Raw genomic sequence first — 24,541 nt, forward strand, 5'->3', positions numbered from 1 at the left:
TTCCACTGATTATTTTAAAATGGTTAAAAAACGTATCATAAAGGGGTAGGTACAAACGGTGGAACAAATGTTCGAATTTCATTCGTCCGAACCGCCGAAATAACAAATGTTTCAATTGTTCGAATTGGACAACTTGTTTGTTTCTTTCGTCAGAATCGGTAGCTTCACTTGTCCGAATTCTGTCCGAATTTTTATTAGTGCAAGAATTAAAACTAATAAACTAAATTGTAAATAATAAACATTCAGAGTGCCCTATTTGTTTATTAGTTTAACTGATATCGGCAGATCTCCGAGTTTAGCCAGAGTTCCTGCACAGTACTTATGAGCCCCAAAAGGGCGAAACCGGTCTACTGTTGGAATATCTGGCTAAAATTTTGACTTTTGATACATTGTAAATATCGTTGTTTGTTCAAGTTGTTTTTTCTTAATTGCTGCTATAGTAAGTGGGAATTGCGTTGAATGTTGGGGATATTTTAGGTAGCCTAATGAAAAACGTTGTTCCCAACGGTTTCCGTTTACGTTGTCACGGTACAAACCTCAATCAGTTTAAACGACGTTCTTCTCAAGTTCTTCATGCTACATCGAAACGACTTGTACGATCTTTCCTTGGTGATCTTGACAAAAAGAAACTTCAACTTCGACGGGATCTTGTCGCTGAGAAAATTAACTTAAAAACGTTTTGTGGCTTTAACGAGGCTCTTTACCACACAGTGATTGTTTTTGTCCGATCTTTCAATCGGACTATTTACAATTATCTGCGTGAAATCAAGATGAGTAAAACCGCCAGACTAGTTCCAGACTTCGCAACCGAGCATATCGATCCTGGCCAGTTGAATAGACTCGTGGTAACATTACCAAGTGATCTCGTTCTACAAGAAAGTGAGCGACTCGTCCTTTCGAAGGGCCTCTCTTTCGTACCAGAAAAACGTCAACCTGATGAGTTCCAGATACTTCATGACCTTGAAGCTGTTTACAGACGTCTACGTCTTCGTTCACATTTTCACGATCACCATCCTCCTCCGCCAGCGCCTCCTAATGTTTTTCAGAAGATTAAGCCTGTAAGATCAGTGTTCAATCCTGTAACAACGAAACATAAATCCTTGGACCTGTACACCGCTTCTTGCAAAAATGAAATCGAATCGCCAGAACGTGACAAGAGAAGAGCAAGCTGCTATCCGTTCTCTTCGTGCTAGATCGGACATTGTAATCAAACCAGCTGACAAGGGTGGCGCTGTCGTCCTTTGGAGTAAAGATTTATACATCGCTGAAGCCATTCATCAACTTTCCGATGATAATTTCTATCTGGAAGTACCGACGGATCCTACTCCCGATTTTCAAAATCAGGTTACAAGTCATATTAACGAGTGTATAGAGAGTTATGAGTTACCTACCGGTGCTAAGAAACTTATTGTGGAAAACTACCGAACGTCACGGTTTTACCTCCTTCCAAAAATTCACAAACCAGGGAACCCCGGACGTCCAATTGTATCGGCCTGCTCTTGCCCGACAGAGCTAATTTCGAGTTTCCTGGACGAGATTATGCAGCCAATTGTCGCTGCCTTGCCAAGTTACGTGAAGGATACCAGTGACGCTCTTCGTAAGTTATCGGAATTTTCATTCATCGGGGCTCACCGGTGGCTCATTACCTTGGACATAAAATCTTTATATACCGTTATTCCGCACAACGATGGTTTACTAGCGCTTCAACATTTCCTCGACCGTCGTCCCGACCGTTACCCTCCTACAGAAACGTTGGTACGATTGGCTGAGCTTGTCTTGACTCTTAACGCTTTCACTTTCAATGGAAAGTTCTACAAGCAGGTCAGAGGTGTCGCGATGGGTACGAAAATGGGCCCAAGTTACGCAAACTTGTTTGTCGGTTGGGCGGAAGAACTTTTCTTCTCTAGTTACTTGGAACCTATTCCTGAATTTCACGCCCGCTTCATCGATGATATCGCCCAGCTCGCCTCTTGTAGCCGCCAGGAGCTTGATCTTTTTCTCGATGCCTTTTGCCACATGCACCCCTCTTTGGAATTCGCTATCAGCGTATCAGACGTCTCAATATCCTTTTTGGACATGACTATCTCTGTCGATGGGGACGGCGTTTCCACGAGCATTTATCGCAAACCATCGGATAGTCGCTCTTACCTCTTACCATCTTCTTGTCACCCACGACATTCGACTAGGTCCATACCGTACTCCCAGTTTTTACGTCTTCGACGTATTTGCTCCTCCAACGACGATTTTCAACGCCAAGCTTTGGAAATGCGCGATAGTTTTATGAGAAGAGGCTACAACGAGAATGTGTTAACATCGGCTCTCAATCGTGCATCCAAGACAACTAGAAACGAAGCTCTCGCAAACAAAATTCGTCCTGAACCCCCGGTGGTTCTAACTTACCATCCACAATTTCGACAGGTCGAAAACATCCTTCGTAAGAATTTTCACCTACTACAGATCGACCAAGACACGAGGGATGTTTTCACTGAACCGCCCAGGTTCTGTTACCGTCGCGACCAGAATCTTCGGTCGATTCTCGTTTCTAGTTCGTTACCCGAAGATGATCCATCCGGCACTCATTCTGGCACCACGAGATGCAATCGCCCTCGTTGCAACACATGCGCTTATGTTAGTTCCGACTTGGTGGTTACAACCCCTAAATCGTTCTATCATATTAAAGGATCCTTTTCCTGTATAACATCCAACCTCGTTTACTCTTTGTCTTGTAAAGTTTGCGACAAAGTTTACGTCGGCGAGACTGGTCGACGCCTCGCTGATCATTTCCGCGAACACTTACTTGATATCAGAAGCAACCGCGACAAAAATCATGTAACTAGACACTTCAACGACGTCCACACCATCTCTGCCGTTTCTATCCGCGTTCTCAAGGTTCTTAACGGTGACCGACCTTTTAGAGTTACTGAAGAAAACCGACTGATTTTCAAATTCGGAACGGAATTCCCAGCCGGACTGATCGAAAAGCTTTCGTTCCGTTAAATTTTCTTTTTCTGTAATATTTTTCCCCCTTTAGTTTTTTCCCCCTTTAGTTTTTCGGTATAGTTATTTCTAGCTCTCTTTTTACGGATCGCGTTCATTAGGCATTCCACCACGCGTGCTTTTAAATTTTCAAATCTTAGTCTTCTTTCAAATCTTGTACCGCCTTGAAGGCATATTTTGCCGAAGTACTGCGATTTATTTTTATTAAATTTACGGTCTTTTTTACCAGTTTTGTCGTTTAAGTTAGATTAGGTTAGGTTCACGTTAATGTTACTATTTTCTTATATTAACAATATTTAAAAAAAAAAACAACTAATTCCTAAAGTTCGAAAAAAACGGACAAACGATTATTCGAACAAATGAAATTCGCCAGTAAAGTTAACATAAATTGAACGACTAAATCACGAACAAAAGTTGTGATAAATGAAAATACGTTTTCGGACATTCGATCCTGTTTTCCGGCATTCGCACAAATGATAATTCGGACATTTGTACCACCGTTCGGACAAATGTACCCAAATCATCATAAATACCATATCACAAATCATAGATTAGTTTTTTATTACATTACGTCATTTACTTTTGACACCAGACAATAAAATTAATTGGCAAGATTTAAGAACACATCAAGGATTAAAGACGGTAGGCCTAAAATTTACCCACGTTAGGTTTTCAACGCGGAAGTGAAATCAATGAGTGTTAAATAACGAAATGCATTAGTGTAGTCAAAGTGTACCAACTCCGCTTTCTAATATCTGCAACTGTTTTGATCGATGAGGGAAATCCGGACGTCGTTACCGTCCACTTTGGTCTTGGCCATATACCAGAACATGGGCTTCAAGAAGTACTTGGAATCTTTCAGTTTCGTCAGATACCAACATAAGTCATCATCGTCCATTTCGAGAGGGTTGTCTGTCGTAGAGAAATCAAATGGAATTGGTAATTTAAGCGCACCTTTTATTGAAATTATCATGGTTACTATTGATCCAAAGGGCTTCCATGTGGTCCCACACTTTTTCGACGACATTTGGACTTACGGTAGTCAGTTGATTATGGCTTAAGTCTAGTTCTCGCAATTTCGGAGTGTTGACCGTTAAGTTTATCGGTATTTCTTTCAATTGGTTGTTGCTAGAATATCAAAGAATTTTGTTAGACACTTAAAAGATATACCCATTAATTAGCCTGAGCTGTTTGGTCAAAAATAATGTAAGGTCAAACATTTTCCGTTGTTGACAGACAGTATTTTCAGAAATCTATTACTCGTCCTTTGGAAATAGGAATATCTATCTACTGAGCACGATTTTTTTTAAATAAATCCTACCACACGTTTTTCTGGACTTCATTGCCTCATCATCATGAGGGCCAAACAGAAAAAGGGGGGTAGAAAAATCCCCATGTCCAGGCGAAAAATGGGCCAAAAAGCGTGTTATTTAGGAGCCCGGTGCGAAAGGGGCCCATCGCCTTGCCCTTCAGATATTTGTAAAACAGTGCTCCAAGCAAAGCATATAGCTCATAAAGCCTACTACACCGGTGGCCTCATCATTACGCCAGCGCCCACAAGCCCGTACACGCAGAAAAATATTATTGTAAATTTTACAGTAAGCTGCGGTCAGCATAGATGCCAGCAGAATGCTGTTAATTTCACAACCAACTCTGACTGTTTTTTTTTATTGTCATGCTTCCTGTTAAATTTACTGGACACTCTGCTGTTTAAAAATACAGCAAGATAAAGTTATATTTACAGAGTATTGCTGTTTATTTAACCTTCATTCCAGACGTATTTAATACGATAAATGCATGCAGTTTTTACAGTAAAATCCAATGTTTGTAAAATTTCAGTGTTTGCCGTAGTTTTAGCTAAGACCATTTACACCTGGATGGCAATGAAGGTAGGTGTTGTTGTTAGGCTAGTGCCGCCGCTACCCCAACGCCACCATCGTTATTTAGAGGCAACTATCGTCCACAAGAGAATTCGGGCTGAAAAAACGCGTTCACTTCGCGCTCCTTTCGTTCATAGCGTCGCCCAGCGTTGCCAGACATACGATAATTATCGCACAGTGCTATAATTTCATCGAAATTTTTAATGCGTACTATAATTTTCATGGCGTACGATATCGTACCATTATTTCGATAATTCTGCCTCAACGCACGATAATGTACGAGAATTTTTAGATTTTTTGAAATACCTACGAATGATTTAAATTTTATTATTAATTTATATAACTTCTACTTAAAAAGGAATGATATACATTTTCTGCCGAACGTGCTGGGTAGTCCTAAGTATGAGTTTATTACTCCTAGCTGTTCCCGCTTTTGTTTATACATTTTTAAACATATTAAGTTCAGTTAATAATGATAATATGCATTTTGTTTATTTCCCTGAAATAATTAAAACTCCTGTAGTGCTTTCAAAAAAATGATCTAAATTCAACGCATTTATGTATGAATTAAAATTTTGCGCCAAAAAGAAATGTGCAATAGTTTTCCAGGAAAATCGATAATTTTTTGGCCTAGATACGATAATTTCAGATTTTCCATCTGGCAACGCTGGCGTCGCCCTCCTCTCCCGACATACGGCGACATTTTACTGGGTCGATAAATGCATGCAGTTTTTACAGTAAAATCCAATGTTTGTAAAATTTCAGTGTTTGCCGTAGTTTTAGCTAAGACCATTTACACCTGGACTGCAATGAAGGTAGGCGTTGTTGTTAGGCTAGTGCCGCCGCTACCCCAACGCCACCATCGTTATTTAGAGGCAACTATCGTCCACAAGAGAATTCGGGCTAAAAAAACGCGTTCACTTCGCGCTCCTTTCGTTCATAGCGTCGCCCTCCTCTCCCGACACATGGCGACATTTTACTCGGTCGTCCCGCGAGTCGTGACCAATTTTCGCCCGTTATGTACGGCGTCAAGGCTTAAGTGGAAACCACATGGCAAAGTTTATTGAAATTTCAACTAAAACGTTTTGGGAACTTGTTGAAGGTATGTTTAATTATGAATTAATTATTAATGCGACGAGCACACGTAAAATCGTTTAGGCTGGTGGTTCGAGTATCGACTCTCCAAATCTTTCATTGTAAGGTCTAACATACCACAAGCCTTGACGCACTTATCACATTCGGCACGTTCCAGTTTTACACTGGTAAACTTAATTAACTTAATATTGTCTTGAATATACCGCTTATCGTTTTTGCATGCACCATAATAAGAGCACCGAATAGCCGGCATTATTTTGTTGCCTAGGGCCCTAGGCTTAACCACTTAACGGCCGAGAAGTTGCAGACCACCGAAAATTTATTTAGACCCCCGCTAGAAATGAAGAGAACCCCGACTCCCCGAGTCCGAGAAAACAGTGGTGTTTTGTAGCGGACACTCTGAAATCGGAGTTATAACGTTGGCATTGTAGTCCAGGTGTAAATGGTCTTAGGTTTTAGTTATCAAACGTATTTAGTACAGAATCTATTCACAACCTTAAATTTTCATCAAACATTTTACGGATCAAACCATTATCATATTTGTTTAACTAAAAATTTTCAAATATTTTTTTAATCAATTCATGATAGAAATATAAATGATTTTATCAATAGGCGGTTAAATAAACCCCTCTCTGACTGTCTTGCCCCCCTGTTGAAAAATGCTGCCAGATCCATGGATAGAAAATTCTCCGCTTTGGCAGTATAAAGAGAAACCATAGACCCCCCCGTTAGAAGTCCAGTCGCAGCAGCACAAACTCTATAATCGGCGATGGATGATCTTTTATTTAAACGCCTATTATTAACATTATTTTAGAAAAATTTTATCGAAATTATCTAAAATGACTACAACTCTAGTTGATCATGTTTAGCTTGAGCCTTTGTAGTTTAGAGTTATAGGGAAAACCAAGGGAAAGTAAACTATTAACTTGGTTTCATATGATTAAGCACACGACGAACAATTGTTGTAATTAGTATAGCATTTTGCGTGGGGCGCTACTTATGCAAAAGATTATATAAAAATATTATTATCGGATATTATTATTTTTAAAACTAAAATGAATCTTAATTGTGCGATTTAAAAAAATGTTTTAACAACTAAATAATAATTAGTTGTTTTATATACTAGTGCTTGCCGTTTATAACAGAAAAAACAGCAACGTGTGGTAAATTTTACGCCTTTTTGAAGTAAAACGTCAACCACGGTTTCATATTGTTAATTTTAATATAACTGTCTTTTAAAAAACAGTACGAATATGAATTTTTACAGTCGCTACTGTTTTCTTCAAAATACAGCAGAAAGCTGTTAATTTTACGACAAACTGCTGTTAACCCACTTCAACTGCACCTTGCTGTAAATTATAAACCGTATTTGCTGTTTTTTTCAACAGTAAGTTTTGAGTGTGTAGAAAATATTTTATAGAAACATCTTTTAATTAACTATTAAATTAGATTGAACTTATTTTAATAATAGCGGTATTGATTAATTTATTCAATTTAATTATTATAAAAATAGTCCGTAGATTTCTATTATCGTCTTCAAAAAATATTAAAAGTTCCCTGAAAGCTGGCGTTACTGTTGCAATTTGCATTCCGATTTTCAGTCTGGCCTTGGTAGTCTACCCGTACGCTCTCGGTAACCTAAATATGTCCTTGGTTTCAAAGAATATAGTTAGTTAAAGATGGGCCATTCTCTATGGACAATCGAGGAACATCCGAGTGGGTCACATATGGATATTAGAAGAGTGGGACCTTAAGTAATATAATAACAATAAGTATGCCACTGAACGATTTTCGGTTGTCTAGTCTGTCCGAAAGTGTTTTCATGATCGAAAGTTCCGTATGAGGATTTCCTTCACACCGTACTCGCTTAGTTTGCTAGTTAGTCGGCGGAAAATTAGTAGTGAAAACGCATTTAGGACTCAAATTAGAAAATTAATACCTTCAGAAACGAGACGAGTGTTTATAATAGTCAATTTTATGTTCCGATTCAATAATTCTTAATTGTTTTTCCAAACGATATTTATATCGTTGAACACGTTTCAATTTTCAATAAGTCTTGGCTGATCTTTCAAATAAGCTGTCGGTGACAGATTCTAGACTAGTAATAGTTCGCTGAGAGTGGCCAGTAATGATTTATATGGTCATTGACGAAACAGACTATCTAGGGTCGGAAGAATAGGACAACAAAAGTGACGTAGGGAAACCTAATGGTCAAAACCTACCAAGTGACCCTTTGCAGTTTAATAGGTCCTAACATTAATTTTTCCTTTCGCCACATTAGTTGCCGTTTAAGATTACTTATGGTGAGATTTATAGACTTTTAGTAATCTATAAGCCCGTGTTTACCTGAGATCTAAATACCAAAGAAGAGGGGCTTTGTTTGCGATGAAATTATCAGGAATTTCTTCAAGCTTGTTATCACTCAGACTGAGCCATTCCAATTTGTCGGTATTTTCAATCGGTTCTGTCCAATAGACTTCGCATTTCTCTATAGAAATGTAACGTGGATGCGCGCTCAATTCCAGTAGATGCTTGCTGACGTAATATAGCTTGTTTTCTTTCATGTGGATGTTCTCCAAATGCTCCAAACCCGTCTGTGATCCTGTTTCGTACAGTTCTCTGAAGTTCCATCTAGTAACGAAATGTCTCAATAAGCCGATCCAACTACCATGCTTGGGAACATATTCTACAGAATCAGCCTACTGTAAAGGTCTATTCGCAGTCAAGAGCCAAAATTGTTTATCAACATTGTTGGTAATCGTAGTTTTCGACTCTGGATCGCGAAACACTTTAAGTTTTCAATAAAATGCTCCAGCGAAATGTTGCTGAGATATCTAGCTTAAATTCTTAATAAAAATACCTCTTCTAAGTACTACAAAATATATCAGTTTATATTAATCAAGGAATTTATTATTAAAAGTATCGTTTACTTTGGCGTAATTAAAATAATGAGTAGGAAAATTATTAGATTTAAATTTTTGAAGCTCAGCCTTGGTCGGAAAAACCATTGAGTTGGGAATATTAATCTAGAGGTCCAATCAAAACGTCGCATTTCACTATTTCGCGAAACAAGTTTTAAAAAAATAAGAATACTGCCGTCTGCTCTCAAATGACGAGAAAACTTTATCTCTCAATGGTTCATTCATATAAGACGCGTTCTCCGGCCATAATATTTTTTTTTAAATAATGGATAGCGCCACGGGTCAAATGATAAAGTTTTATCGTCCTTTTAGAGGAGACGACACATTCGTAATTTTCAAAAACTTGTTTCGCGGGGAGCAGATTTGATTGGATCTCTAGATTAATATTCCCAACTCCATGGAAAACCTCCCCCCCCCCCCCCCGATTAAAATAGCCCCGTCAGTCAGCGTTGCCAGATTTTTCTGACCGAATTATTATATACAAAGGGTAAAAAATTATAGTACAACAATAGAAATTATGGTACCAATATAAAATAGTATTAATTTCTTTTAAAACATGCAGATAATTGTTTCCGTGTGTCGTTTAAAAATGGGGAGTGGATGTAGTCAGTATTAGCGAAACAAGCGTTCATTTACCCATAGACCAGGTTACTTCCAGTTATAATGAGACTAGTGAGCTCTTCCAAACCGGAGATGTATGAAGAACCGTTGGCGGCGTAGGGCGGCTCCAATAATAAGTCCACATTCACATTGTCCAAAACCAGGGATTTCAATCCACAATTTTGCAGGTTTTGAAAAGTATCTCCTTTCAAAGCGGCGAATGCGAAATTCACGAAATGAAAATCGGTTTTGTTCTGGTTGTCCTTAACCGCTTCTGCAAAATTTTTAATGCGCTAGCGTTAGTCACGTCAAGTTGATGCAAATTCTTTCAAAATTAATCAACTTTTTTCACTTTTGCCAACTTGATGATTTTATAAAAACGAGAAAAATAACTAATATTTTTATACCGGGGCGGAGTATACATTTTAATAAAATACAGGTCTGAGAGAAGCGGAGCCAATTAAGTCTCGAAAAATAATTTTTCTTGAAATGGCATTGACATGTGGGTTGGCACCACTAAAAGAGGCCCCAAAATTATTCTAAAGGGGATCAGAAAATAAATTTAGATACCTGTTTACTTAAATGATTACTTTCGTTAAAATTGTACCGATCTACGGTCAAAATAGCTATGAGAGCCCCTTATAACATAGTAAAAATCAAATATAATGTACAGGATGTTTCAAAAGGTTATGTAAAATTTTTATCCTTAATGTTAGCGTTTCCCTGCTGCTTGGTTTTACGCTTTTTGCAGCCTACTTCCAGGGACTAGTAGGCCACACTTTGAAGCTCTCTCTCTCTACTTGTTCCGATAGCTGTAGGCAGTATATTTCAATCCTATTTGTCAGGTCGAGAATTAATGGGCGAGATACGGAGGGGGGGGGGGGGGGCAGCGTTGCCAGACATACGATAATTATCGCACAGTGCTATAATTTCATCGAAATTTTTAATGCGTACTATAATTTTCATGGCGTACGATATCGTACCATTATTTCGATAATTCTGCCTCAACGCACGATAATGTACGAGAATTTTTAGATTTTTTGAAATACCTACGAATTATTTAAATTTTATTATTAATTTATATAACTTCTACTTAAAAAGGAATGATATAAATTTTCTGCCGAACGTGCTGGGTAGTCCTAAGTATGAGTTTATTACTCCTAGCTGTTCCCGCTTTTGTGTATACATTTTTAAACATATTAAGTTCAGTTAATAATGATAATATGCATTTTGTTTATTTCCCTGAAATAATTAAAACTCCTGTAGTGCTTTCAAAAAAATGATCTAAATTCAACGCATTTATGTATGAATTCAAATTTTGCGCCAAAAAGAAATGTGCAATAGTTTTCCAGGAAAATCGATAATTTTTTGGCCTAGATACGATAATTTCAGATTTTTCCATCTGGCAACGCTGGGGGGGGGGGGGGGATCGTGGCGAAAATTGAAAGGGTAGGGTCATACCAATGATACCATGAATTTCGACCGAGTTTTTAAAAGTTTGCTTCATTGAGTAGAACAGTGTAAGGAGCTTATAAATACTGTCCGCCGAAAAATGGAGAAAAGCGTAAAAAGTAAGCAATATGAAGTGAATTTAGGACTCTAAGGGTTTTAGCGTTGGTCAACGGACAGTAACTAATTATCTCTCACAAATATGCAGTTTATAAAATATTTCTTTGATAAATGGTAAGTCCAAAACTTTTATTTACAAGGCAAATCAGTTCGTTGATTTCTTAAATTTCAATTCAATCCCTACTATAACTATATTAAAGTTTAAATTTGTTCACAATATTTAAGTTTAATATGTTTTCAATATTAATGTTATAATTTGTTCATAATATTAAAGTTTTAATTTGTTCACAATATTAAAGTTTTAATTTGTTCACAATATTAAAGTTTTAATTTTTTCACAATATTAAAGTTTTAATTTGTTCACAATATTAAAGTTTTAATATATGATCAGAGTTATAAATATTACGGGTTGCTCGTAGGGAAAGAGGAAGATGCGGTTTTCTCGCCCTTATTAATTTATTAATATAATCTTGGATTAATAATAGAAGCTAACGCTTAGCTTCTATTATTAATCCAAGATATAATAGAGTAATATCGGTGTTACGTAACTTGGCGTAACTATAAAAAAAACTGCAGTCAGAAAGGTGACCATAACCGAAAGCTACAGGGCCGTCGAGTAACTTTTGCCCCGGGCCCTAAATTCCGTATTGATTTTCCGTACAGGTGGTAGCAGTATTGGCCCGTGGTTCTGTCAAAATATGTATTTTTCAAAAATAATACAATTTCAATGATTTTGCTTAGGTGGGATAGTTACCAATCAAGAATCAAGAATATTGCTAGCGGCCATTGATTATAACGAACATTCAAATAGACCGCAAGCCTTTCGAAATCTGGCGAACTTCAATACAGAATGTTTTGGAGCAAAAAATCGAAATCATACAATATTGGAAAATTGTATGAAGCAAAAAAACGGAGATGGTGTTTGACGCCAAAAAGAATTATATGGTTACTAAACACTTAATATTATAACACTTTTTTATATTAAAGTTAGATGCTATGTACTTTTTTTCATTTCAGGGTAATATTTCTGATCCAAAACTAATGGATGAAACCGATCCTCGTTATATTTGTAAACATATAAGTTTACAAGAACAAATCCCGTTTAAAAAAGACGTTTTAGCCCAACATCTAGATTTTAATTTGAGGCATGAAGCTGTAAAGTACAATGAATAAAATATTTTACAGGCGTGATGATTGTTTTAACAATATTATTTACTAGCTGGGTAGCCCGTCCTTCAGCCGGGCCCCAGCTAGAACTATAATCCCGTGAAGACTGTTTCGGCCGGGCCCCAGCTAGAACTAAAATCCCGTGAAGACTGAGGCATAAACAAAAACCTCCCCCCCCCACCCAGCGCAGCCGCTAAATTGACAGAAAAATATTGGTTGTATAGGTGTATGTAGGTTGCAGGATTTACGGCACCGTTCCAGGGGAGAAAATACATGATTTAATTAATTAACTTAATTGGAAATCGATGAAAATTGCGCGACTCGCTGCGTTTGCGCCATAGGAATAGCTGTGAGGAAATTGGAGGTCCTAGGTTGAACGGCTCGGACGTCTATAGAGAAACAGACGCAAGACAGTTAGTTAGTATAGATAGATAGATAGATAGATAGATAGATAGATAGATAGATAGCAAAGATTAGGTATTTACATTTGAAATTTACGCTAACACTATACAACTTAAGCCAGTCCCCCTCCCGTATGTATGGCAACATTGTTTTTATGTCTCGAGTAGCGGCTCTGCTACACGAATTCCTACATTTTCACGGGATTAATTCTCCATCTAATATATCCAAAGGCATATTTTCCATTTTATCCATGGTTATAGACTCGCCAACCAATATCAAAACGTGGCACATGCCCCCCAGAAACGTATGGTCGTACGTTTAAATATTTTTATTTTTTTACTTTTTTTTCAATGGGGTGTCCCCCCCCCCCCGAAACAAAATCCTGGCTACGCCACTGAAACGTGGGACCGAAATGACCCTTTCGAAAAACATCGAATGGACCAAAGACTATATATACGCTTCGTTTACTAGATAGGCGTGTTCCTTGGAAAAACCTGTTACCACCTCTGTAGCACTGTAAAAGCTGGGTTAATATTTGAACCCGCGGCGCCACTAGTAACACAGCTCAAGCTAGGGGAAAATTTTGACCAGCGTCGAGATGGAGCCACAATCGGTATGCAAGTTGAGCCATAGAACACGCCTGTCTAGTAAGCGAATCGTATATATAGTCTTTGGAATGAACTCAAGTGGAAACATTTGGATTTTCCCAATCCCAGGCAATTCCCTTTTTACAGGCCCTCCGTAGTGAAAGTTTGGGACCCCTCACTACTTCGTGTCTTTTTTATTTCGTTGCCCCTAAAAGGGGGAAACGAAATTATCATTTCCCTCTGAAACGGGTGTTGGTGATAGGATTACATCGATGTGTTCGTAAAGGCGCGAGCTCGGTGGAGTATGCGCTTGAGGTTGTGTAATATTGCTTATGGTTTTTATCTAGGAAGTACGGTAATAGCTTACTTCATTTGAAACAGGTAGTTTTGTTTTTATAGTTTTAGTAGATTGATTAAAGAAGTCATTTACGTTGTAATATTATTTTTGGATTTGTCTTAATTTTTTATTCGTATTTCTATAACATTTTGATTTTTAATTTGTATTTTTATGAAATTCAATTTATATTTCTGATGATCTTTCTTAGGATATTGAGGTTTCCTAGGGAATATTTTTGAATTTGTTTTTCAATGAAATATTTTATTATTGATAATTGTTGTTTTGAGGTATATTTTCTTATTTTTTTAAATTAAATTTTTATTTCTTGATTGGAGTACTATTTTATTGTGTTGTCAGTCACTTACCAGGACCAGTTTCCATGTAGCGAGTGTCTATAAAAGTTATATTGAACGCCTTTCTTCCAGGGGCTTCCCCTTTCGCTTTGTAAACAAGTGTAAAGTGTTATTTTTCAATAAAATTAATTATTATTTTACCAAAGTAAGCCTTATTTACTCCATTGTTTTATATACAGTAAACGAAATGTATTTATCAATCTCGCATTTGCGGAAGCATTCTTACTCTATAGGCATAAGTGGTATTACTCTAAGTACCCAACAAAGACTATATAAAGCTACGCTTACATAGACTGGCGTGGTCTATGGAGTATAAGTTGATGGCTTTTTTTCAAGCATCAGCGCCATCAAGTATTGAGGCAAAGAAATATTCATTTAAAAAAAGAAATTGGTTGTCAGTTACTTAGCTCTTCATGATTCAAAATTCTTCAACTTCAACGGTTTTCTTTTGCTAAGCTCCAAAATAATTTTTTTTGTTAAGTTTGAAATTAAAACTTAAAATAATCAATGGCTAAGAACTTTTTAGAACCCTATAGCAGTAGCTCTTTTTGCGCTTTTATAAGTTGTAAAAACGCCAGGAACAATAGGGAATCTTTGTCATTTTTTAAATTTCCTAAAGATGAACAAAGGTAAGCTTGTTATTTGTTGAGATAATAAATTGCTCTATTCAACCAAAAACTAAAGTAGCTGCTTTAATTTATAGATCTGAGTTTTGGGTGGCCAACTCTGGTCGTAGTGATCGACTTAAAAGAGAAAAGTTATGTCTTGTTAAATAAGTCATATACTGTGTGTGCCAATCATTTTGAAACTACCTGTTTCATGAATGACTCTAAAAAAAGTCTTGTTTGGAACGCTGTTCCAACTTTAGTTGGAATTGTAATTCCTGTGTGTGCCCATTTGACAGGTATTTCTTCCGAAATAATTGAGTATAGAGTATATAGAACTAATTTATTATATTTTTGTAACTTGGCAATGGTAATGAAGGGAGTTCAGCATCACTTGAAGTGAAAAGAACGTTAACTAAAGATTCTATGACCAAGTATTCACCAGCCAGTAAGGTTAAACTGGCCAATGGATTGAGTGGAAGAGATCTTTTCCCATTTGGTAATGACATGAATATCATATTAATGGAGGTATTATTATTCTAATCATTAAGTATCTTCCTTAGATAATAATTTAAGTGGCATTGGAAACCGACCAGTACACTCTCTGTCTGACAGTTTGACAGGTATTTTTTGTAAATCATTGAGTATGTAGTATATAGAACTAATTAAATATCCCTTTATAATTTTTCAATAATATAGATAACATCCAGGAAATTTCTCAGGAAGAAATACCTATGTCATCTACACCTTTAAAATCATCCATTGATTTAACAAGTAACTTTCTTATGCATAAAAAACCAAATTATATTAATTAATGAATAATATATTGTATTTTAGGGCTAGTTAATCATATATTTATCAATGATAATGAAGGGAGTTCATTGACCAAGTATTCACCGGCCAGTAAGGTGAAACTGGACAATGAATTGAGTGAGGATCTCCGAATGGGTAATAACATTAATAACATACTAAAGAAGATATCATTATTATAATTATTAATTTTGTTCCTTAGATCATGGTTTAAGTGGCATTGAGTCATTTTCAAAACCATCCATTGATTTCGAAACCCTGAACCTGTCTAAAAGTTTAGTTCACGAATTCTTATTCAGTAATGGCATGCGTACAACAGCAAACCTGCTAATGGATGAGGATGAAGTAAAAACATGAGTTCTTCAGTAATTATTACTATATAACTAATTTATATTTACATTGTATTAGGAATATAAGTCGTGGTTAAATCTAAACGACATGGAGCACCGCCCACCTCCACTGGTAGACATTGTGGCCTATTACTTAAAAAGTAACAAGCCCAATAAAGACCAAGAGAACTGTAATGTCATTAATATTAACAATATAACTAGTATCATTTTTAATAAAATTTTTGCCTATAGTCTTGAGAAAACCTGAACAGTCATATCTCAGAGGTCGCAACATTTTGGCTAGAATTGACAATTCAAGTTTTAATTCAACACAAATTAGTGGTAAGTCAAACACTGATAGAGGTAATTTGAGGCCTTAGTGTATTTATTATAAATATTTTAGATGAGGCTGTTTCAACTGAAGTTAATCGAACTTCTTTTCAATCTCCATCTACAACCATGATTCCTACTGGTGGGTATTATTATTATACATTAAGTTATGAGACATTTGGATGTATCATTAATTAATTAACTTAAACCCCTTATTTTTAGATAAAATGGGACAGTCTTCGAAACCAATAGCAGATGATACTCCTCGCAAAGCAAAATTGAAAAAGAAGCTTAGGGTGAAATCCACTTTACTAAGCCGGACCCGAAAAAGAATAGTGGAGTTAAAGTCCAAACTCCCAAAAACTATACCAGCAAAAATCAAAAATTTGATTTCATCTGCCAAAGAATTTCTGACTAAAGAACAGGGAACCTTTTTTGAGTCTCAAATACTTAATAACCACCGCTTAAAAAAAGGCAGAAGATGGTCTGAAAATGACAAACAAATTGCTTTGGCCATTTTTTATCAGAGCCCGAGGACCTATCGTCTTTTGGCAAAACTGTTCGTTTTACCGCATCCAAGAACTCTGAGAAAATGGTTAGAAGGTGTCATTATTGAACCAGGCTTCAATGATAACATTTTTGAAGCTCTGAGAAAGAAAACTCAGAACATGCCATCAAGAAACCGAAATTGTGTTTTGCTTATTGATGTCTGGTTTATCCTATGATCCAGCCAAGGACCAGGTTGAAGGCTTCATTGATAATGGAAATGGTGATCGAGAAAAGATTTTGGCAAACGAAGCATTTGTAATCATGATTCAAGGGATCTTTAAGCCTTGGAGACAAGTCCTGAGCTATTCGTTTGCCAGAGGCACAACAAACTCAGGAAAAATGGAAATATTTCTGAAAGAATGCTTATTAAGGTTGCAAAAAATTGGTATCAGTGTAAGAGCTGTTGTTGCTGATCAAGGTCCAGCGAATAGGTCCCTTTTTAACCGCCTGAAGCTATCCGAGGAACAACCTTTTTTCATGCCCCATGGCCAAAATATTTATGGACTTTATGATCCTCCCCATTTGCTCAAAAGCCTGAGAACCAACTTTCGAACCTATTTGATGGAAGTGTTTGGCAAACCAGTGAGGTTCCATCATGTCGATCAGTTCTATCAGTACGACCGCACAAGACCTCTGCGCCTAGCTCCAAAACTAAAGAAAAGGCACATCCACCCTACATCATTTTCTAAGATGAGGGTGAAAGATGCTGCCCAAATTTTCTCCCACACTGTATCGGCAGGAATGTCAACTTGCATAGCATTTGGTACGTCAATTAAATTTCTACCATAAATTTCAGCTGTATTCATTATAATCCTTGTTGTGTATTAAACTTTAGGAAAACTTGAAGCAGAAGCTGCGTACACAGCAGACTTTATCAGCAAAGTAGACCGAATGTTTGATGCAGTCAATTCCTCAAAGTACAATTCTACCAAGGAGCTTCGGAGAATGATGACTAAAAACTCTGCCCACCATAAAACTCTAAATGAGTCAGTGGAAATGCTCAGATCAATCAAATTTATCTTGCCTAAACCAAGCATCAGGATTTTCTGTGTTGGTGGCTGGTTACTCACCATAGCAGCCGTTAAAGGGCTATGGAACGATCTCCATCAAGAAGGAGCAAATTTCTTGTTTACAAGGCGGTTTAACCAGGACCCTCTTGAAAATTATTTTTGCAGCATACGGCAAAAAGTAGGAAATCGCCAAAATCCAAATGCCATGCAATTCAGGGACGCTTTTAAGCAGTTGTTGACACAGTCTTTTCTGCTGAGCAGCGACGGCCAAAACTGTGAAGAAGACTTTGCTGACATTCTTCTCAGTTTAAAGTCGTTGAATAAACAACCAAATACGGTTTCAAGAGAGGATTTAGGAGAAGAGGAAGACACTGGCTCAAACCTTCAAAAGAAGAAAAGGGTTTCTGGTATTAAAGAAATTGATGGGAAGGCAGTGGCTGAGGCTTTTGGAACCACGGTGGACATGAATGCTTTGTCATACGTGACAGGCAGTGTTATAAAGAAAGTGAGAGATTCCCATAAGTGCGAATCTGGTAAAAGCATTTGCCGCTTTTTTACCGAATCAGAGTTTTTGGAAATTCAAAGCCAAACATTCACCCATCTAAAGGCATACTCCTATAAAAAAGGAGATTTTGGAGGTTTGATTTCTCCCTCTGACGTTGTGACCGCTTTCATGTTACAAATTGAAAAAATTTTCATAAAAGTCTTTAATGAAAAAATGCATGAACCTGATATCCTAAGAAAATTAATTCAAGAAACAGAAGGTGTTGATGGATATGATATTTGTCCAGGTTTCAAAAGAAAAATAATTTCTTGTTATTTAAGAATGAGAATTTATTATGCGGTTATTTTCATCAATTGGGATATATCCGAGGAACGGGAAAAAAACAAGAAAAAGAAAAAGGGCAAAAAACCAAATACCAAATTGCTAAAAGTAGCACATTTAGGTTGTTGAAACTTTAGAGGTACACTTGCAACCTATTGTTATGGCCTTCAATCTTTGAATTGTTGCATCACTAGCAATTAATTACGCAACTAACAAAAACTCAGGATGCGATTGATTGCGGTAATTTCTTTTCAACCTTCAAGCTTGACTACTGACATTACAAATGACAATTTGATAAAAGGAAGTTCCATCTTTCTAATTAGTTCAATCTTCGGCTTTCTCAAGGATGAAAAAAGAAATCAACTATTACAGAGGATGGATACAAAGGATCAAATGATTCGAGATCAAAAGAGGAACGCTCAATTACTTTAAAGATGGTGTGTGTACTGTGTTATGTCCATTATATTCTTGAATAATATTTTTTGTTTTGTTTATAACAGTCAAGGGTTCAGTGAGTTGTCCCTTATCAAGCTATTCTCCAATACCATGGTTTGAAACACCAGTAGATACCAATAATGGGGATTCCTCCATCTCTAATGTTCTGGTTATTGTAAGTCCTTTTTTAATTTTGTTTATTTTTCTATTTGCAACATTTTATATTGTATACAATAAAATGTTTGCAAGGCTTTTGAAGAACATCAATTCAACACCGAGTCTGGAACTGCTATGAAGCAACGCTTAGTTGACATGTTGTTGCAAATCATGGTTGTCAGTGAAGCCTTTTTGGTATTTATGTCGTGATAAAATGAAATATTTTCATAATTGCCAGTAATACAAATATTTTTTCATTAGCCTTCGGCTGTTGGAGCGCTCTTCACATTCCTAGCCAAACGGGACCATGCTATTATCGTGAATGGGATGTTATTCAAGCAGGTTCTCGAGTATCTAACAACACCAGATGATCTGTAATTTGTGTAGAAAACCTTTAACTACCGATTATAGACAAGTTGTGGCCTTTCAGTATGGACACGGCTTTCGCTTGTTTGGAAGGATTGAAGCAATCATGTGCTCCTAGTGACGCAATGTGCTCAACCAGAAATTGTTATTGTTAGAAATGCTAACCTATTGACCGTCACGTGTTTAAATAATTTTTTTTGCATTGAATCTTTCAACTAACCGCTAATAGACTCTCTCAGTCAACCAATTCCATGGAAAACAAATCGGCGAATCAAGGAGTGTCGGGTTCTAAGTTTCAAGCCATTTCAACCACATTGGCCTCTATCGTAGGAATGAACCAGTTTCAAGTGCAAAAACAGCTTTTCAACGTAGAAGAGCTTTCACTAACAGTTACATTTCAGTGAAAATCTGAAGATAAAGCGGAGTTGATGTTTAACCAGAAATTTGACTTTGTAAAGGATCCCAGAGAACCTGACAAACTTCCTCCCTTGCATGACTGGTATAAAGATGAATTACGGCAGCTTGTAAGTTTACAAAGATTGTTTGAGTGATAAAGAACCATCTGAATGGCAAGAGCAGAAATCCTTCACTCACATAACCAGTGGTGCAATACAAGCTTTAAGAGCACCAAGTCTGTAGTACAAATTCTATGAAATTTTCTGTAATTTCCCTCTAGTCTCCAGTAGCTTAAACGCTGGATAATTTTTTTACTCTTTTCATTGATGTGAAGCACCAGCAGCTTTTATCGTCTCATTAAACCATTATTTGAAGCTAAACTACAAAATGAATGTAAAATCGTGGAAATGGCTTGGAAATAAACTTATTCCTTATTACGAGGACAAAACTTCAGGAATTATTATCATGGATGACAGATTTTTATTTCAAACCTTGGGTCATTGGAATTTTTGTCACTTCAACACTGGAGGCATAACTGATCCAAGATACATAGATGATATTTTAGAAGCTGTTGGAGGTACTGTTATTTATTTAATAACAGCTGATGGAAGTATTGAATGTCAAGACATACCCGAAGAACAAAGAGGACTGCTTACTATCTTAATTATGCTGAAATAGCTACTATTTTGCATATATTAGCAAAGAATGGCAGTATCTCTATTGAAAAGGCTCTCTTCAAAGAAAATTGCATTCCAAAACACTTTAAGCAGCAAATATTGCAATGCCGTCAGTTTTTAAAAAAAAATACAGGAATTTTTTCCCTGACTGACAGTAAAATAGTTTTTGACAAACGATAAAAAATTAATCACTGATTTAAAATTTCATGGATCGCGGAGCGCATAGCCATGGCGAACTGTTGGAGATGAGCATCGCAAAGATCATGATGTTCTTTAACATATGTTAAAATCATAAAGGCCAAGTTTCTAATTACACGTTCTGACTGATGGGATTGTGGGTGGTATATGGCAATAAACCGTTGCTTAACTTCTAATGTTTCTAACGTACTACTGGCTTCCATTATTGCTTAATACAACCCTTGGACTAACCTATCGACAATAAGCTTAGCGGTTGGATGCCTCGTAGGAAATACCTCCCCCCATTTAGTAATGTAATCCATGACCATCAAAATATATGTATGGCCTTTTCGACTTCTAGGGAAGGGCCTTTCAGATCAACATCTAAAACGTCCCAGGGATCACCAGTCTTACTAGGTTGCATTAATACTAACGGTTTAGTGTTTGAAAAATTAAGGAAGACTTTGATCTCTATATCAACAGTAACAGCATGTTATAGGAAAAAGGACATCTTTATATATATGTTATATGTGTAACAGCAAACACATGTAAAGAAAGAAATAATCATTCGTTCTAATTTGGTGAGAGGATATCAGAAATGGGTCGTTCAAATTTATCCCACGATTAGTGTGTGTATTTATAAAGTCTTACAATCTCTTCCAGAAAATATTGGGTGTCTACAGTTGGTTAAAACAACTGGCAATAGTTTTTTGATCAGTCTCATTTGTTCAACTGTTCATAAGGCCAATTACTCATTCAGCACCTTGTCTCAAACAATTAATTTGTCGAACTGGTCACTCAACTACTCATTTGCCCCCTGCTCCTAAGCCCTACTGCTTATTCTGAAGCCTAATAACACTAACAATAGTATACCTACCATTACCTAATTTACTGAACCTAGCAAAACTAACCTAAACAACCGTAACTAACCTATTTAACCTAACCATGGACGAATTGACCTAACCAACTGTTCATAAACCCGACTATTCATTTGTCCACCTGAAATGAGAAGTCTGAAGTCAGTCATCTGAGTCAATTAATCTTTGACAGTTGGAGAAATGATATATAATACAAATGAGTGTTTGCTACCCATAACCTCTTGGATTTATTTATTTATTTAGAGGTTATCTACAAAGCCTTACCCTGCCCATTTTAAACCATTGGAATGAAGTAAAGAAAACAACGAGAATGAAAAAACTTTGGACGGAATAAAATGCACTCTCCAATACTGTAAAGATCAAAGAAAAAACTACCTATATAAATTCAACAAATATCATAATTTTGGCTTCGTCACAAATACACTTTGCGTTTGGGAGTTTTTATGAAAGATTTTAGTGAAAAAATATTATTTAACTAAACAATTACCAAAAAAAAACCTCCAATTATAATCTCCTTTAATAATTTATGTGTAAATTACATAAAAGTAATAAATTTATTTTGTACTTGCATTAAACCATAATGCAAAAAAAAAATATATGTTTTGAATAAAATAACTCTTTAAAAGTGGAAATATTTCTGATTTATATAATATAATTTAAACGAAATTTTACAAGGCCAATAACATAAATTCTATGTTACTTATGATAATATTATAATTTGCCGGAATGGTGTCAGCAATTTTTATTTTAGTTTCTTGCCTCGAAACTACGTGGCGCTGGCGTTTTAAAATTGTCAATAGCGACCAACAGATGTCAGGATTTTTAGTTCTTTGCCTTGATACTAGGTGGCACTGGGGGTTAAAGTTGTCAACCTTTTTGAAGGCCTGAGAGTCCAGTCTATGTAGCGATAGCTTATATAGTCTTTGGAACAAAGTTAGAGATTTTTTCTTTTGGGAATAAAATCTCTAAACACAAGTAGAAGAGTATAACGTTTTTTCAACTAAAAGTTTTAATAACTAAATTTGATTCAAATTAATATGGAAAATAAATAAAATGTGTATAATTAAGTATATTTCAATATCCATTCATCAAATATTTTATTATTTTAATATTGGGGGAAATAATACGGGGTGATCACACTTACCCTAATCACACTTATCTACATTGACCATATTAAACTATTGTATACCCAGGGCCGGACTTAGAGATCCTGGGCCCATAGGCAGATAAGGAGTCTGGGCCCGCTTTTCACGCGCTGCATTTACTCTTATCCCTGGAACTAGGCTGTGCCTGAATTTCCCTGATTCAGCGTAGAAGTCTGAGCTCTACGGTTATATTACTAAATAAAAGCTCTTAACAATCGTTGACAAAATATGTGATAATTATGCAACATTGCGATTTAAGGCTGCGTCCGTAAACTGCCAGGCAGAAATTTAGGTAATTTTAAAACAAAATCTTCTACTTAGGAATTTCTCCAATATAAATTACGATTGATATTATAGATTTATGCCTTCGAATACAGTAATTACGGTCACTGGATGACCCCTTAATATTGTCTTATTTTACTATTACAAAAGGTATTTTAACCGGAGCTAAGGGTAAAATATATAATAACCTTATGTTATAATAAGGTGCTGTAAGATAATGTTCCTACATTTTATAGGGTTACAAAGTTTTAAATTATCAACAAAATTTAAGATGTCTGTCTGTATTTTTATTATATTTTTTTCATTATTAACCTTTGTTTTGAAAGTGGGCTCACACCTTTACCAAAAATGTATTTAATTATACTTACAAGGAGACATCCCGAAGTGTAACCCACCGATCTTGTTCAAACTCGGGTGATTGGTAGACTTCCATGTAACTTGAAAAATCCTAAAGGGAATTTATTCAATGGGCAACCGTTTTGCCATGGCAACGAAAAATGTTTTTGACAACAACAAATGGAAATTTTCCCATTGAAAATAACATGGGATTCTGACCGATTCATAGGACACCCCCCCCCCCCCTATGAAAAATTTTAACAAATTTCAAAATTTCGAAAATGCCAAAAATAGAAAAAATAGATATAAATTGACAAAAAAACCATCAAAATTTATCAACTTTTGATCAATTTGAGGTCAAAATCCCATGTTAATTTCAATGGGAAAATTTAATATTTTGTGTTGTCAAAACATTTTTGGTTGCCATGGCAAAACGGTTTCCCATTGAATAAATTCCCTTTAGGATTTTTCAGGATAAATGAAGGTCTACCAATCCCCCGAGTTTGAACAAAATCGGTGGCTTACACTTCGGGATGTCTCCTTGTTAGGTAAAATGACAATGGTGTGACAATTTTTTAATCTTAAATATTGATATTTACTTCTAGTTTGAAGTTTTGAACACGCAATCCACTTACCTTGAAAATCGATTAATTGATCATCTTCATCCATATCCGTATCTGCATAACATTTCACCACTTCCCTCGGAATGAAATCAAACTGCGTCATCGAGGCAACGCAATTTCGAGTGCTTGTGGCAGTCGAAAATACCGCGAACCATATCAAACACAACTTCACTGACCACGCCGACATTGTCAATTTTAAGTTTGTGAAAGGTTTTAGTAAATCTGGCGTCTTACTGAAAGAACGCTTTCGTACGATTCCTAATAGCCACGATCGCTTCCGTCAGAATGGCGGGTTTTCAAAAGTACTTGACTTTCGATTAGGGCCCTTATCAATTCTTGTAAATACACCGTTATTGCCGCAATAATTAAAAGGCCACCTCTACGGATTGTTCCTCGTCGAATTGATAACGAAGTGAAGTGTGAAAGGCGTTTGTTTTGGTCTTATCTGAACCCGGCTTATTCGTGAAAGTTTTGAGGATCACAAAATCTTTTTAAAAACTCACTAATGTCTTTTTAAGTCCGCTTTGTGGCCACCAAGAGTGGGCCCGGGCCCTGGTAAATTATAAGTTCTGGGCCCCAAGAGAGCCATTACTACTGGAGAAGGCTTTACCTTGTCGCGAAGAAGCTGGGGATAAGTATACCTCATTTGCTCTTACCCGGGCCCCTAGTCTGCAAGGCCGCCAGTAATTTCTACCGGCTTTCC

General features: G+C 36.5%; 3 protein-coding genes and 1 long non-coding RNA gene across 4 annotated transcripts; 3 read left to right on the plus strand and 1 right to left on the minus strand.

Annotated features, from left to right (window-relative positions):
- Nucleotides 1-1,128: 1,128 nt before the first annotated feature.
- LOC149957651 (uncharacterized) lies at nt 1,129-2,997 on the plus strand. Its single transcript, XM_090167118.1, has one exon. It carries the CDS (start codon nt 1,129-1,131, stop codon nt 2,995-2,997), a length of 1,869 nt encoding a protein of 622 aa, XP_090023244.1.
- A 544-nt stretch (nt 2,998-3,541) lies between these two features.
- Nucleotides 3,542-24,137, minus strand: LOC149957652 (uncharacterized). Its single transcript, XM_090164869.1, has 6 exons — nt 23,851-24,137; nt 9,530-9,767; nt 8,319-8,603; nt 3,977-4,125; nt 3,735-3,909; nt 3,542-3,702 (listed from the first exon to the last, which is right to left on the minus strand). Exons 1-5 carry the CDS (start codon nt 24,023-24,025, stop codon nt 3,746-3,748), a joined length of 1,011 nt encoding a protein of 336 aa, XP_090020995.1. The 5' UTR covers nt 24,026-24,137; the 3' UTR covers nt 3,542-3,702; nt 3,735-3,745.
- LOC149957653 (uncharacterized) lies at nt 15,248-16,688 on the plus strand. The gene is made up of 8 exons (XM_090165254.1): nt 15,248-15,287; nt 15,351-15,461; nt 15,526-15,668; nt 15,732-15,843; nt 15,905-15,994; nt 16,056-16,124; nt 16,205-16,577; nt 16,628-16,688. The coding sequence occupies exons 1-8, from the start codon at nt 15,248-15,250 to the stop codon at nt 16,686-16,688; spliced, it is 999 nt and encodes a 332-aa protein (XP_090021380.1).
- On the plus strand, nt 18,744-19,317 carry LOC149957654 (uncharacterized). Its single transcript, XR_016478253.1, has 4 exons — nt 18,744-18,804; nt 18,868-18,977; nt 19,052-19,153; nt 19,220-19,317. It is a non-coding gene; the product is annotated as an uncharacterized LOC149957654 (long non-coding RNA).
- Nucleotides 24,138-24,541: the final 404 nt, after the last annotated feature.

Source organism: Leiobunum rupestre, chromosome 2 (assembly GCF_980474605.1).
Source record: "Leiobunum rupestre chromosome 2, qqLeiRupe1.1.hap1, whole genome shotgun sequence".
NCBI lineage: Eukaryota > Metazoa > Arthropoda > Arachnida > Opiliones > Sclerosomatidae > Leiobunum > Leiobunum rupestre.